General features: G+C 42.9%; 1 protein-coding gene across 3 annotated transcripts in view; it reads right to left on the reverse strand.

Annotated features, from left to right (window-relative positions):
- Positions 1 to 14,493, reverse strand: part of GCN1 (GCN1 activator of EIF2AK4) — a 61,778-nt gene that overhangs the window by 30,635 nt on the left and 16,650 nt on the right. For all 3 annotated transcript variants that reach the window (XM_073312945.2, XM_073312944.2, XM_073312943.2), the window contains exons 17-28: positions 12,875 to 12,950; positions 12,539 to 12,698; positions 10,952 to 11,141; positions 10,694 to 10,818; positions 10,153 to 10,331; positions 9,885 to 9,978; positions 7,018 to 7,131; positions 6,552 to 6,750; positions 5,529 to 5,684; positions 2,722 to 2,900; positions 1,418 to 1,498; positions 722 to 865 (exon numbers count right to left, since the gene is read on the reverse strand). In XM_073312945.2, coding sequence (XP_073169046.1) covers positions 722 to 865; positions 1,418 to 1,498; positions 2,722 to 2,900; positions 5,529 to 5,684; positions 6,552 to 6,750; positions 7,018 to 7,131; positions 9,885 to 9,978; positions 10,153 to 10,331; positions 10,694 to 10,818; positions 10,952 to 11,141; positions 12,539 to 12,698; positions 12,875 to 12,950 — 1,697 coding nt within the window. The remainder of the gene's footprint in view (positions 1 to 721; positions 866 to 1,417; positions 1,499 to 2,721; positions 2,901 to 5,528; positions 5,685 to 6,551; positions 6,751 to 7,017; positions 7,132 to 9,884; positions 9,979 to 10,152; positions 10,332 to 10,693; positions 10,819 to 10,951; positions 11,142 to 12,538; positions 12,699 to 12,874; positions 12,951 to 14,493) is intronic.

Here is a 14,493-nt window from a genome sequence, read left to right on the forward strand (position 1 = left end):
TACTGAGCATGTGTAAACAGTTTTTTTTCCCAAGGCTTAAAACTTGGCCAAAATTTGGACAGGTTTTGTTGGTTTTTTTAAATGGGAACAGTAAGAGACACATCCCTGATATCAGAGGGACCCTCTCCTGCCAAATTTCAAGCCCCTGCTCCAAAGCATGGAGGTGCTTGAGCTCCTTAGCAAGTCTGTAGGAAGAATTTTTAACTTTGACACAACAACCTCTTGTCCCCTTATCCCATTCTCAGAAATGGCTGACCCATTTTTGCTGAAACTTTCTAAAAACATTCAACCTGAGCCAGACACGGAACATTTCAGCCCAAATGGCCCAAAGTTTGGCAAAGTTATAAGCAACCAGAAATAAGGTCTTGTAATGTGAAGCATCAGGCAACCTTTACTACAGGAGCACAACCAGCTCCTCCTATAATTAAGGGCAAACAGAATGTTAAAGCGTTACACAGCTGTACGAGGAAGGAGACGGGGATAAGCCAGAACTGCTATTTGAACCACAAACCCAGTGCAGACCCTTTAATGCAATTAATAATGTTCTGACTGTCCATAGTGGGAACATTTAGTAGTCACTGTCTCCTCCTACAGAGCTTAGCCCAGAGACCCGCTTAACAAATGATGGGAACTATCCCAAACAGGGAGTTGGGTAGCCTGCACAAAGGACTTAGAGAGCCCCGAGTTTAAGTGGAAGTCAGAACAAATGTTTCACACCTACCCTGAGAGCTGCATCTCGAACATTCATGCATGGAGACTGCAGGGCCTGGAGTAACACATCAATCTCCTCCTGTTCTGCATAGGCACAGCCATCTTCTCCACTGCTGCTGGTGCACAGAGCAGTCAGCGTATTGGAAGCCAGAACCTGAAACACAATTACAAAGTATTAGAGCTCCTATTGCTAGCCTTCCATCCCATTGCACTGATCATAAATAAAATATAGGTGGATATGACTACATTGCAACAAAGGAAAAAATCTAACAGACAGTCCAGTGGCAGTGCAACATGCAGCCAGGAAGTGACTTGGTGCTTTGCTTTCTATCTGGGAAAGGCTTTTCTGACTCTCCTCCTCAACAGCATCCTGGCCAATACAGAATGAGCAGTGTAGTTGGACTCTGAAAGGAGCCACTTCTACACTTCTTTGCTGGAGGGACAAGGATCGCCACACAAGGCCTTAGAGAGGAAATAAATAGGGACAAACTCAGGGGGAAATGGGGAAGAACGAGTTGGTCCAGTAGAGGAAGAACAAAGGCTTGTTATCCTCAGATACTGGCACCATATAAAACAACTGGTGGTACGTGAACATATGTGAACAACCAGCCCCAGAGATTTTAGAATTGATGGACATATTTCCTAGGTTCAGCTGCTGATCCAGCTTAGGCTGGGTCTATACTGCTAGACTAAGTGGACAGCTCACCTGTAACCGTGGAGAACCTGTTCCAATCACCCTGGTCAGCAACAGCAGCATATCTGTGCGAGGAAGCAACTCGGGGCCATTCTAAGAAGAGGGGGAAAAATAACATCTTGCCACTCTAATTCGTTCAAATGTAACCCCAAAAGCTAACAGACAGAGAAAATCCAGTGCTAGCAAGTTAGCTGGGCAGGAAGGAAACCCACTCCAATGCCAGCTGCACTACTCCTACACCAGTGAACAAAAAACCTTGAATCATTACATCAGACACACAGAAGGAATTTGCTTTATCCATTCCAGAATTTAACACTCTTAAGGATTAATTCAAACTAATCCATATACTGATAGATGCTGGGATAGTGATCTTAGCTAGGCAATTCAGTAGCAAGAGGATAGGAACCTTCAAAATATCTACGACAGATGTTGAGGGACTTCTGAAGGGAAAGTAATATTTGACTAAGCTATTTGCAAGTAGTGATGGTTAGGTCCTCTACCATCAAATGAGACCAGGGAAAAGTATATGAACAAAGAGAAATCAGATTATTTGTGTAGCACCAAATTTGTGCTAAAGCCTACCACATAAAGCCTAAGAGGCTGTGAAAAAGACAACAGATACTCCCTATAAACCCTCATCAACTTGCCAGCTTGTAAATTCTGTCCAAGCAACAAGGCTCAGACTGAGTGTCTAAGAACAGGGGATACAGAGCAAGTCAGCAGCAGGGAGCTAGGGAAACTGCTTCACTGATATTCGAGACACAAGATGGGCAAGGAAGTATCTTTCACTGAACCAACTTCTGTTGGGGAGAGAGACAAGCTTTCGAGCTACACAGAGCTCTTCTTCAGTCTGGGAAAGACACTCAGAGTCACACAGCTAAGTACAGATAGATATGTGCTAACTACTTAAGCTAAACTATCTGTTCTAGCTTGTGTTTATCTGTGACTTTCTGAATACTTTTCCCAGGTCTGAGGAAGAGCTCTGTGTAAGCTTGAAAGCTTGTCTCTCTCTCTCTCTCACCCACAGAAGCTGGTCCAATAAAAGATATTACCTCACCCACCTTGTCCCTCTAATATCCTGGGACTGATCATTGCATACAATCACTGATATTTTCACATACAATCAATAGCAAGCTCTGCTGAAGGGACAACTTAGTAGCTGCACAGAACTCTTCATCCCAGGGTTTCTTGCTGAAGGTATCAGTGCCCACATTAACCACTCCTTGGCAACTCTCTTATCTTTAATGCCATTATCTTCAGAGTGATCTCTTCACATTCCTCCAGTTCCCAGCCCTGGGGAACGGATGAACACTGACCTCATCCACCAGCAAAGTTTGGCCACTTGCTGATCTCAGCTGAGCATGAACTGTAAGGATCTGCAGGATCTTGACCATGAGCGCCTCCTTCTCTTCACTATCATTGGGCGTCTCAGTCAGCACTGTCTTTAACAGAGGAAAGACTAAGGAAAATGCTGGGGCTGATAACGATGCAGTGCCTGTAATGGGTAGAGAGAAAAGAAGAAATCCTGTGAGCACAGTGGAGTCTCTTGGGCCTTCATTTACTCTGTAGATATGTAAGAGATTAATGTATTATTCTTTAACTTTTATATTGTGGTATCGCCTAAAGGCCACAACCGGGTTAGGCCCCATTGTGCTAGGCACAGTACAAACACACACAATAAATGCCACAAAGAGCTTACAATCTAAAAGAGACCATACGTAACAAGTGGACTTGGGCAACAGGGTAAGAAATGTAGCAAGGTGTGCACAATTCTTAGCTATTCTAAAGCAGCAATCACAGCTCACCATCTGCCTAACCACTGTCACATTGCAGTTTCACTTCAACAGCAGTGGCATTCAGGCCGCAGCATTGAGCCGGTCTGAGATGCCTGCTCTCAGTGCTGGTGCATTTTATATTAGTGTGCTTTTAGTGGGCTTTTAATTAAGTGACATTAGGAGCTCAAATGATGTCAGACGCTTAGGACCGTGCAGAAAAAGCACAAAGAGTAAGAGGAATCACTGAAATTCAGGGGACAAAAAGTGGAAAAACAGATGAGATACTGAGCTCAGCATCAATAGCTTTTACACAGTACCCAGCAGCCTAGCCAGACCATCCCCTTAAAGACGTCACATGGATTCCAGGGGACAACACTCCTTTAACTCTGGTTTGAGGCTCAACAAATAAAGCATTTTGAACTCCAGTTGTTTGGCAGCTGGGTCTTTTTCTCTCATAGTGAATCAACTTTAGAACTGGTGTGAAACACACACTCCTCCCAGCCAGTCCAAAACAGGGAGGTATTAGAAAATAAAGCATTAGAAAGGCTAGCAAAATAAATGACCCTAAATCTCCAGTGTCAGGCTATCCTGTCAAGAGTTATTTACTGCAGGGTACTGCATGAATATAGCCACTGGTTAGTTATGGACCAGTATTCATAAGAATCCTCCCATGGGACCACAGTTACAGTCCTTTTCCAAATACTGCTAAAAATAAATAGTGGTTAGAGAGCGTGAATACCCAAGAGGAATGTTTGCCTTCTACCTTCTCTATCAGTGAATGCAGATTTTAATTTCAAATGGAAGAATGAAGAGCTCTGCAGATACAGCACTACAGTGTTATAGCCAGTTTCCTCTAATGTAGGACACAAGCTGTCAGAGCATTTCAAGGAAGAATTATTAATGACCCTTTTTCTTTGTGAAGCTGCTAATTTAACACTACTACAGAGGGACCATGGATGAAGAAGCCACGGCTGTGGAATTTGCTCCCTCTAGCCCCAAATTACGGTAACTTCAGGGCATATCTCATCATGGGTCAAGCATTGGCTTGACTATGGGTTTAAGCAAGGGAGGTTCTTGATTTCTTTACAAGGGGCTTTATCAGGGAGGAAAGCTATTTTGCATTCATTTCAGACAACAATTATTGTATTTAAGTATGTAAAAATATGCCCAGATGCTTCAGAAACAGATGATTACATCACATTTTGAAGGGGTAATTTCATGGTAAATCAAGGAATTAATCTTAATTTAAAAGATTAATAATATTTTGGATATTAAGAGACATTAAGCACTACAGCATTTAAAAATCTTCAATCTAATGGGAAAAGGAGTTAAATCAAAATTTCAAATAGAAAAGCTGGGAAAGCATTTATCCATGCAACAAGATTTGCACAACAATCTACTAATGAGCAAATTCTCAGACATTTGTTCAAATAACTGCTGAGTGGGAGGAACAATGTGTATTGTGGTTGTATCCAGCAACGGCCACTTTCAGGACAGAAGCTTTAAAATGGATCTAAATATTAATGAGACAGTACAGTTGAAACAGATGATATACTGCAGAGTCACAATATCACTGAGATGTTAAACAACGTACTGAAGTGGAAAGCACCATGGTCAATGGCTCACTAAACTGTAAAGAATAAGTGTACTGCTACCACAAAGAAGCAGACCGTGGTGGGTGAAGGACTATAGCACTGAGGTACAAGGTCTTTAAAATGATGAATAAAGCTGTATCTTAGATTTCCTCTAAAGAACTGTAAGGGTTGTATCCTAAGGTATTATACTGGTCATAATGGGACAGGAACAGAAAGGTTAAGTTAGATGGTAAACAACCAGAAGCCGGGATGAGCCACAGCTCACACGGCAAGCAAGCTGGGGCAACTCACCTTTTTTTCCCCCCCCTTCTTTTCCTCTTTTCGCTTAGACTAATATTTGCCACACTTAGTCAACACTTATTAAGCAGTGCTGAATACTAAGAATTATTCAGTGTTTGCACATATTTATGAACCATGCGTACAGATTCCTCTGCAGGATGTGGGCCTTAGTATGAACTCTGGTGTAGCATGGTTTGTTTGTATAATTGGTTTTTGGTTGTGTTTTTTAAAGATGAAAAACTAACAAGGAATAATTGATAGCAATTTTATACTTGCACTGATTGTACCTGTGACAACATGCATTACCGCTATTACTGCAACAAAAAAAATCTTAGGGAGTAAGTCTGGGGATTTGGGTAAGTAGAGGAGCTTTTCTATCTAATTTGGGGAAAATAAATGTGACGTTTTAGCTCACAAGAGGCTGTACAAATATCTTAAAAAAAAATCATCTGGAAAACCCCTAGCATCTCTTACCTGGCTCTCCCTTGCCAGTCTTGCTGGGGATGGTGTGTGCATGCAACAAGCAAACAACTCTGTTAATGGCAGTAGACAACTCTTCCTGGCACCAGGATTCATCTAATTCACATGCTGGTTTCATCAGGCGTAAGGTCACATGACTCACTAAAGTACCTAAATATAATAAAACAGTCTTTGAGTGGACTAAATACAAACAATAAAAGTCATTCCCAGAGGTAAAACATAAATCCCCAAACATTATCAACCAGTGGCGTAGGAGCAATTTTTATAATGGGGGTGCTAAAAGCCATTGAACAAAGTTGTAAGCCCTGTATATGATGGAAACCACTTCAAGCCAGGGGGTGCTGCCGCACTCCCAGCACCCGTAGTTCCAGCACGTCTGTTACCAAACTTCCAGAGAGAAGGAACTGCTACCCACAGAGCTAAGGGCTCTCACACCAGCTGGATGAGAGTAGAGGGAACAGAGTACAAACTCTCCAGCTTATGAGAGATGTCTCCATCTGTGTGCATTTCAATCAGATTTCAGGCTAAGCTTAATTCTTTGACCAGAAATGAGCCGTTTTCTGCAAGAGCCATCAGGAAACCCAAGAAAAGAAGCCTCATGCATTCAAAGTTTCTCTCAGAGTTCTCCACATAAGGGCCATAGGTCAGTTGTTATCGCCATCTGATGGCCTGCTATGAGTTGCTAGTTACTGCCCATTTCCACATCCAATGAACAAACATCAAGTTTGACATTTGGTACCCCTATTGGCAAGTTCAACAAGGTAGCCAAGGACTGAATGATGAATGCGTGCAGTCAAAGAACTACACTGGGGCAGATACTCTCATCCCAGGACAGACTGAGACATATCTGTTCTATTGCTAAAACAAAGCAGCGTTCAGAGCTATCTAGCTAACATATTTCACACTCTCTCTATTCACTTTAAAAGTTCCAGAAGAAACATTTACAATCCCATATAACAGAAGCACTCCCTGAACAGGAAATCTTTATACAACACACAACAAATTGCAGACACTAACCAAAAGTCTTCAGTCGAGGAGGCATGACACAGGAAGCTAAGGAAAGGAAAGCGGTTTTAATTCTGGGAGCAGCCAATGGGGATTTTAACAGTGGCAAGAAGGAGCCTATGAGAACCGGGATGTACTGGGTTAGACCAAGAGGGTTACTCTTTAGAACAGCATCCAGGAGTCCTAGAGCTGCTTCCAGTTCGCCATCAAGCTGCAAGAGAAATCATTGCAATGGTTACTCCAAAGACTATCTACAAATCAAGGAAGAGGTTTAATCTTTTGTTTCTGATGAAAAACCGCAAATGGATTATTGTCAGTTCTTACATTTTCATTAACTTTTCTTTTAATTGAAATGATTTGTTCATCTCAGTTTGCAGAGGTGACGAAAGTGCCTTGAGTCAAAAATATCAGAATACCATCCCCTGTCCCCACCCTAGAGCTAGCAGAGATCCAATTTCAGGCAAATTCAGTAACTTGCCTCCTTCAGTTGCTTTCTGATTTGAGACTCCTTCTCCAACTGTGCATGCAGCAACTCCTTCTGTTTAGTAGTCAGCTGCACCTCCTCCTTTATTCCTTTCTTCTTCTTTATTTCCTGAAGGACAGAGTTATTGACATTATTTGGGGACTATCAGCACTATCCTCTCCACACAGGCTATGGAGTGGGAGGGAAGGAGGTGGAGACAGAGAAAATGCAATCAACTCAAAATTAGCTACTCATAAGGCAACATCAAAACACTGCTCCAAAGGCATACAACTCCTACTCAAAGGGCTGGTCTACACTTGAAAATTAGATCAACCCAGCTTCCTTATTCAGGGGTGTGAAAGCTCCAGGTCCCTAAGTGACATAATTAAAGTGTCCTAAATCCCCAAGTAGACAAGGCTAGATTAGCAGAAGAATTCTTCCACTGACCGAGCTACTGACTCTTGGGGAGGTGGATTACCTACGCTGATGGGAAAACACTTCCCGTTGGCGTATGTAGTGTCTACCCTGAAGCACTGCAGCTGTGCGGCTGCATTTCAAACCTAGACAAGCCCTAAATGCAGAATGAAGCTCAATGAGTTCACAACTCAGCAGAGCATCCCATCAGCAGCAAGGCACCAGTTTTGCCCAGCTTTTGTTCAGCAAGGAATTATTCAATGAACTGCACTTTCAGTGGAAATAGCTGTATGCAGTATTTCCATTGACTATATCAGGTAAATCAGAGGCCTCCAAATAAATCTGGGTTTGTTTTTTTCCAGGAAGTTATGCTTTCACACTTGAATACAGCTACCCAATTTAAACAGGATTTACCACTTGTCCCATACAATAATGGGAATTATTCTCTCATACAGACATAAAAAGTGTTTATTTGCTTGCTACGATTTCAGTTTATCACATTTAGTCCTAATGGCAGTGTTTCATATTACTGAGCTCTGGTCTTAGGTTGCATTTGGACTGGTTCTACACTGATCTTTGCTGGAGATGTCCTCTCCCCACCTCAGCCTGGAGCTCAGCACTACCCCTTGTGACAAAGTCAGGCCGGATGGCTGCAAGAGGGTTCTGGAAGGCCAAGATATTAGCCCTAGAATGTTAAAGGCCCTTTTTCCTACAAGCCGAGAAGGGTTTACCTCAGGTCATTTAGGGACACCTGAATCCAATTAAGGGCTGCCTGAGACCTTTTAAAACCCCTCCTCTGGCGAGAGAAAAGGGGAGAGAGAGAGAGAAGTGGCTGCCAGGCTAGTGGCAGCAAGGAAATTAACTTCTCCAGGGTGAGAGGCTGTGCTCCTTCCCATAGGGGAAAACAGCCAAACCCGAGTTCTTCCCCTAGCAGACACTGACACCCTGAGGCAAACAATGGGACAACACCCTGCCCCAGTGAGGGAAGGTATCCCCCTTTGTTTTTGAGTTTGTGAGACTGTTTCCTTTTTATTTGGTGGAGGAATCACCCCTTAGGCCAACCCTAAGGCCCACCCTGAAAATACAGCCAAAGGAACACGGAAAGGCGAAGACAAATGCTGCCCAGAGTGAGGCTGGATTTCCCCAGGCCCACCACCACCTAAGTGGGAAGTGCTAAGTCTGGAAAGACGAAGGAGGTACCTTGCCACACCCTGTTTAATAGCAAACTACTCATTTACTTCTGGATTCTGCAAACATGCTTTTGCTGTGTCCTTGCCATTCAGATACCGGTGATCCAGTAGGTAGCACCTTTCCTCCCTAATTGTATTACAGTATCACCTAGAGGCTCCAGCTGACACTGGGGCACCATTGTGTTAGGTGCTGTACGTGTATACACACACACACACACACACACACACACACAGAGTAAAAGGCAGTCTTTACCCTGAATAGTTTACAATCTGAACAAGGGATGTAAGGTAAAACAGAGGCATAGAGGGGTGAAATGACCTGCCCAAGGTTATATGAAAAGTCAGTGTCAGAGCTGAGACTAGAACCTAGGTTTTCTGAGTCCCAGACTAGCATCCTATTCACTGGACTATGTTGCCTCTCCTAGTTCATACTGAACTACTGTCATGGCACAGAGTTAGAGAGCTGTGTTCCCATGGTTTTAAATGAGAAATCCTGAAAGATACCATGGCATCTTCACAAGGACAGGAGATATTAACCATGGTATACTGGACAGATTAAAACTCAGGTCACTATATTTTTGCCTCCCCTAATTCCTCCTAAAGTTTTAACTGGACACAGTATTATTCTTCACTTCCTGTCCCATACAGTTGATTGTTGCTGGATGCTATTAAAGCGGACACATTTCAATCCCTAAAGTGATCCTTACATGTAGTGTGTACATCAGACAGGTTTGTAAAGCTCTGTGATGGGAGGTGCTCTCCCAGACATTAATATCACATGTAGACAGAACTGATACTCATCCTGTTCCTCTGAGGGTTGAGCAGGTCATTGATCAAACATATGGCAACGTGTCCAAAAAGAGCCCTTTGATTAATTTGACATAATTCCTTCTACTCTGTTACTTTCCCCATAAAGAATATATGTACATACTGAATGGATCTGCTAGTTGTTACCAAAATGCAAGTTCCCGTTAACGCCTACTGAGAACCTATTAATAGACTGTTATACAAGATGCATGAAATAAGACATGAGGAGAGAAGAGACCCTTGCACATGCACTATATACTGGTTGCATTGTAATCACGTTCACTTCACTAAAACTGCACAGCATATGTATGCATTTAAATCAATTGTAACAGCTGGTATTTGGACACCAAAAATTTATATTTCCTTCAATACACACAGACACACACACACCAGAGCCATGCAATGAAACGGATGAGCTAGGCTGGTCATTAAAACCTTCAGCATTGGGATGTCCTGCTACTATAGCCTTACCTCCTTCAGTTCCAGCTCAATGATCTGCTCCTTGAAGGAATAAGCCTTATTCTCCCTCTTCATGTTGGCCTTTTTCATGCTGTCTTGTTGTGCACTGAGAAAAAGTATTTAGAGGAATCAGCACAATGAAGTGGACTGAAAAGGTTCTTGCTAAAGATCCAGGAACACCCATCTACGAGCAGCTGCTGAAGCCCTTTACCCCAAGACTGGAAGCCACTGGAAATTGACTTCCACATTCCAACTTACACAGGGAATTAAAAGCCCTCACCTCTGTATGATGGATTTGTCGAACAGCTCCCCCTCTGGCGTCTGCATGATGGCAAACTCTTCTCGAGTCACATGGCACAGAGCTGGGTTCTCCATAGAAGCTGAGATTGTGCTGATCAGCTGAGGGAGCACTTTGCGAGGTGAAAGTGCCGAGAGCGATCCCACTGCATTCATGGATGACTGCGAAGAAAAAAACACCGTGGTCAGTGTTCACTGAAACAGTCTCGCCATCTTATTCACAAGACTAAGTCCCTGCTCAGTTGGCCTGAACTATTTGTCCCGTAGGCCATTTTTTCCGAGCAAAGAGCTCCTTGTCTAAGGTGCTCTTGACACCTCACCCAGGCCTAGAGCTCAGTCACTGGCACATTATTTCCCTTTCATCTCCCAGGAACTTCCTATGGAAAAGGTTTTTTCATTCCTGCACTCTTTCCATGGCAGAACAGAGCTCCCTCCCGATGAACCACTCTGCCTCTCTCATCACCTCCACCTTTTGCCCCTAAGATGTTTTTGGAGATAGTTCAGGGAAAGCAAAAGCTAGTCACCTGGTTTATGGGTGTCTGGGTGGTGATTCTGGGTAGAATTTTATCCAGTTGTTTGGTAATGAAGTCTTCAGGGTCTATCTTCATCTTGATAAGGAGGGCTGGCCAAAGCCCAGACTGCACCTCCACTGAAGAGACGTTTATGGGAATACATAGGCATAATAAATACAGAGCAGGGACTGCTAAGAAATCTAAGCAACCCCATAGGCACCCCTCACCAACACCTAATAGCCAGTAGGATGGTCTTGTCCCTTCACTCACCCAAGGAAGGATGATGGCTCACTAACAGCATCTCCAGTGCCAGATTTTCTGTCTCAGTACGGTCCACCTCCAGCCCTGCTACACCTGAGATCACACATAGTGTCTCCTGAAGCACACGAGGGGGTATGTATGCTTTCCCCAGCTCAGACAGCTCTCCAGTCTCTGTCACCAGAGCCTCAATGGGCAGCACCTGAACAGACAGAACTTGCTATTAACCCATCAAAGCACATGTTCTAAGGCCTTGCCACTTCTCCCCCTCAGCACAAATAAAATTGTATTGGAACAAAAATAAACTGCCTTAGATAATACTGTGAACCTGCAGACTATGGAAGAAAGAAGGGATAAAGGCTGGTTCTGTGGTTGAAGCACAGAACTAAGAGCAATGTAAAGGAAAGAGAAAAACTGAGAAAGGAAGGTTATTCTAAACTCAACCAGTGGGGAAAGGCAGGATAAAATAAGTCACCCTCCTAGAGGATGGATTTGGGGACGTTCACTCTGACAAGTACCTCCAAACTGTATAATGTGTAATTCCCCACAAGGTCCTTAACCAAAAAAACTTCTGCTAAGCATCTTGGATCCATCTGACATTGGGAGGGAATGCCTAAGTGAATTAGGAGCAGCAGTCCCACTGAAAGTCATGTAGGTGCTTTTGCAAAACCCATCTATGGTGGTTGGATAATGCAAATCAATTTATAACTACGCACAGTCACAGCCTAGCAAATAGTGTGTTATATTTGGTCTCTTATTTTATTATTTTTTCATTTATAAATAATTACCAATAAAATGTGCATATTATACATAATTTTTAAAGATAGCCTGAACAGAGCATCTGAACTATTAGCTAAGGCCTGCTACTAACCGGCACACTGAGAAAGGGAACAGAGTACTCTGGCCTCACCAAGGAGACAGAGAAAATAATAAGTAACTACTTAGACAAAAAGAAAAGGAGTACTTGTGGCACCTTAGAGACTAACCAATTTATCTGAGCATAAGCTTTCGTGAGCTACAGCTCACTTCATCGGATGCATAAAAGTGGAAAATGCAGTGAGGATATTTTTATACACACAGACCATGAAAAAATGGGTGTTTATCACTTCAAAAGGTTTTCCTCTCCCCCCACCCCACTCTCCTACTGGTAATAGCTTATCTAAAGTGATCACTCGCCTTACAATGTGTATGATAATCAAGGTGGGCCATTTCCAGCACAAATCCAGGGTTTAACAAGAACATCTTGTTGGGGGGGGGGGGAGAACAAGGGGAAATGGGTTAGGTTACTTAGACAAAAAAAACACAGGCAAATAGAAGGTGGAAGTCTTCCTCCCCAAACAGAGGCATAGGAGGGATAGTGAGGACAACTGGGGTCACAAGGAAAGATAAATCACCTGAAAGGTCCTGGACACCTTATGGAAGTCTAGTAAGGAAGGAGTGGTGTTATGTGGGATCATTAACACAACATCCTTTATAAAGCCAAAATTCTGGTTTTGACATCATGTTGTGCAGCAACATTAATAGCAAAGGGATTACAGAGGCTAAATCTGCATGACACTAGAAACTAGTGGCAAGGGAATAGACCTGGTGATCATTCACCTTATGAGACTTGAGAACTGTTTTCAGCTCCTCCAAGATCCCATAGGCCAACTTGTACCCTCCAAGTGAGGACAAGAGTTTCCTAACCGTCTTCTGGGCATGCCTACGAACATGCCAGTTCCGGCTCAGCAGTACTGCAACAAGGGCTCGGTGATACTGTCTGAAAACAGAGAGAAACAAGTTCAGCAAGGGAGCTAGTCAGGCAGAACATTCAGACATGTAGATACAAAAAGTCCAGCCTCTCTGTGTAAAGTCCCAAGACCTTCCTCTCCACTGCCTGCGTTAATATTTCAGCAAGTTAACTGCATCCAATTAAAACAGACAATTTCTACGTACTGAACTTTATTTTCAGGGAGCCGATGTGCATGATCCAAGAGGAGGCGCTCGGTCAGCTGCAATACCGTGCACATGGCTGTAGAGAAACACAAGACACGTAAGACAAACAGCGTGAGGGCTTACTTACTGTGGGTTTAAAGAGGCTGGATCTTAACCTATGAGCAGACAAAGAGTACACAGGACACTTCAGAACAACATATCTGAAAAACCGATCCTTCCATAGCTGCCAAGAAACATCCTCTACTGATCCTGTGTAAGGGGTAACAGTATCACAAGCAACTAAGATTTTGTCCATACTGGAAGTACCAAATGTAACTGAACAGGACTGTTACTAGCAGGGGTCTAGCATGATTCCTCCGAGCAATGTGAGTGGGGACAATTTTTGTCTGATACCGGGTTATAGAAACTGGGCTACAGACAAGATCTTGTGTACCCTGCGACATGATGGTCCTAAATTCTGCAGCAACGCCCTAGTATCTGTGGCGTTCTGGTGCAGCTTCATTCAAAAATGAGCATATACTACTATTGCTACAATAGTCTGTGCTACTTAATTTAGGCCATCCTCAGATTCTCTTTTTCAGCATGCCCCCGGTTTTTGTCTCAACAACATATAGCTGCATGATGGAAGATGTTGAGAGACACTGAAGGTTTTGGCACTTGGATAAGGGGAAAGTGGGGCTTTTTGGCAACCAGAAAGTCACCAGAAATGGTTTGGTATTATTAAGCAACTTAGTTGGCTCTTTCTGCTTACTTAATCTGTAGTGAAACATTTAACAATTGGTTACTTACACTGTCAGCGTTAGGCTCCAGAGTTAAAATGTAATTGCAATTAACAGTGGCTGTTCAAGTATCTGAGGGATAGTATTTCAGGTTGTCTGCAGACTCAGGAGGACCTCTGTTAGTGTTTCCAAAGTTTCCTTCACAACAGCGAGAGCAGGAAACTTCTTCTTTTAAATGAAAGCTTAGATTCTGAAGCATAATTTTATAGTAAAGGGTGGATTCTGCAGCAGCACAGAACACATGCGCCCTGGCTATCATCACATCTCTGTAATACTGTTTTGCTATCATTGTCTTGAGAAAAAAATCCCTGTCCATACTAGTCAGGGAAACAACACTAGCACCTTGTTCGTGACCGCCATGTTCATAGAGTTGTTGTGTGCATAGCTCTGCTCTCAACAGGAACAAGATGACGAGTACAACATCTTTCAGCAACACTAATGTCATCAGGAGAAAAGGAGAACTCTGACTCCTGAACTGCAATCATGGTGAGTGAAGGAGAAATAATACTACTACAAATTTAGAAAGATTTACATCTTCAAAGCTCTGCACTCATAAAATCACTTTGAGAACTAATTACTCAGCTCATTTTCAAATATTTTGATTGAAAAGGTCATGTTTTTCTGGACACATGTTCTGTTAATTTTTCTTTTAAATCTTTTTAATTCATTTTGAACATTGGAGGACAAAATGGAGACAGCACTCACTATAATTTATAGCGCAACAGATTTTCTGTCTCCCAGATTATTCCTCCTCCACAAATCTCTCTTTCTCCCATACATTTTCTTTCCCAACACACCACTACTTCTCCCTTTTTTTGCTTTCCTCCACCAGACCTCACC

The sequence above is a fragment of the Lepidochelys kempii genome, chromosome 15 (genome assembly GCF_965140285.1).
Source record: "Lepidochelys kempii isolate rLepKem1 chromosome 15, rLepKem1.hap1, whole genome shotgun sequence".
In the NCBI taxonomy this organism is placed as follows: domain Eukaryota; kingdom Metazoa; phylum Chordata; order Testudines; family Cheloniidae; genus Lepidochelys; species Lepidochelys kempii.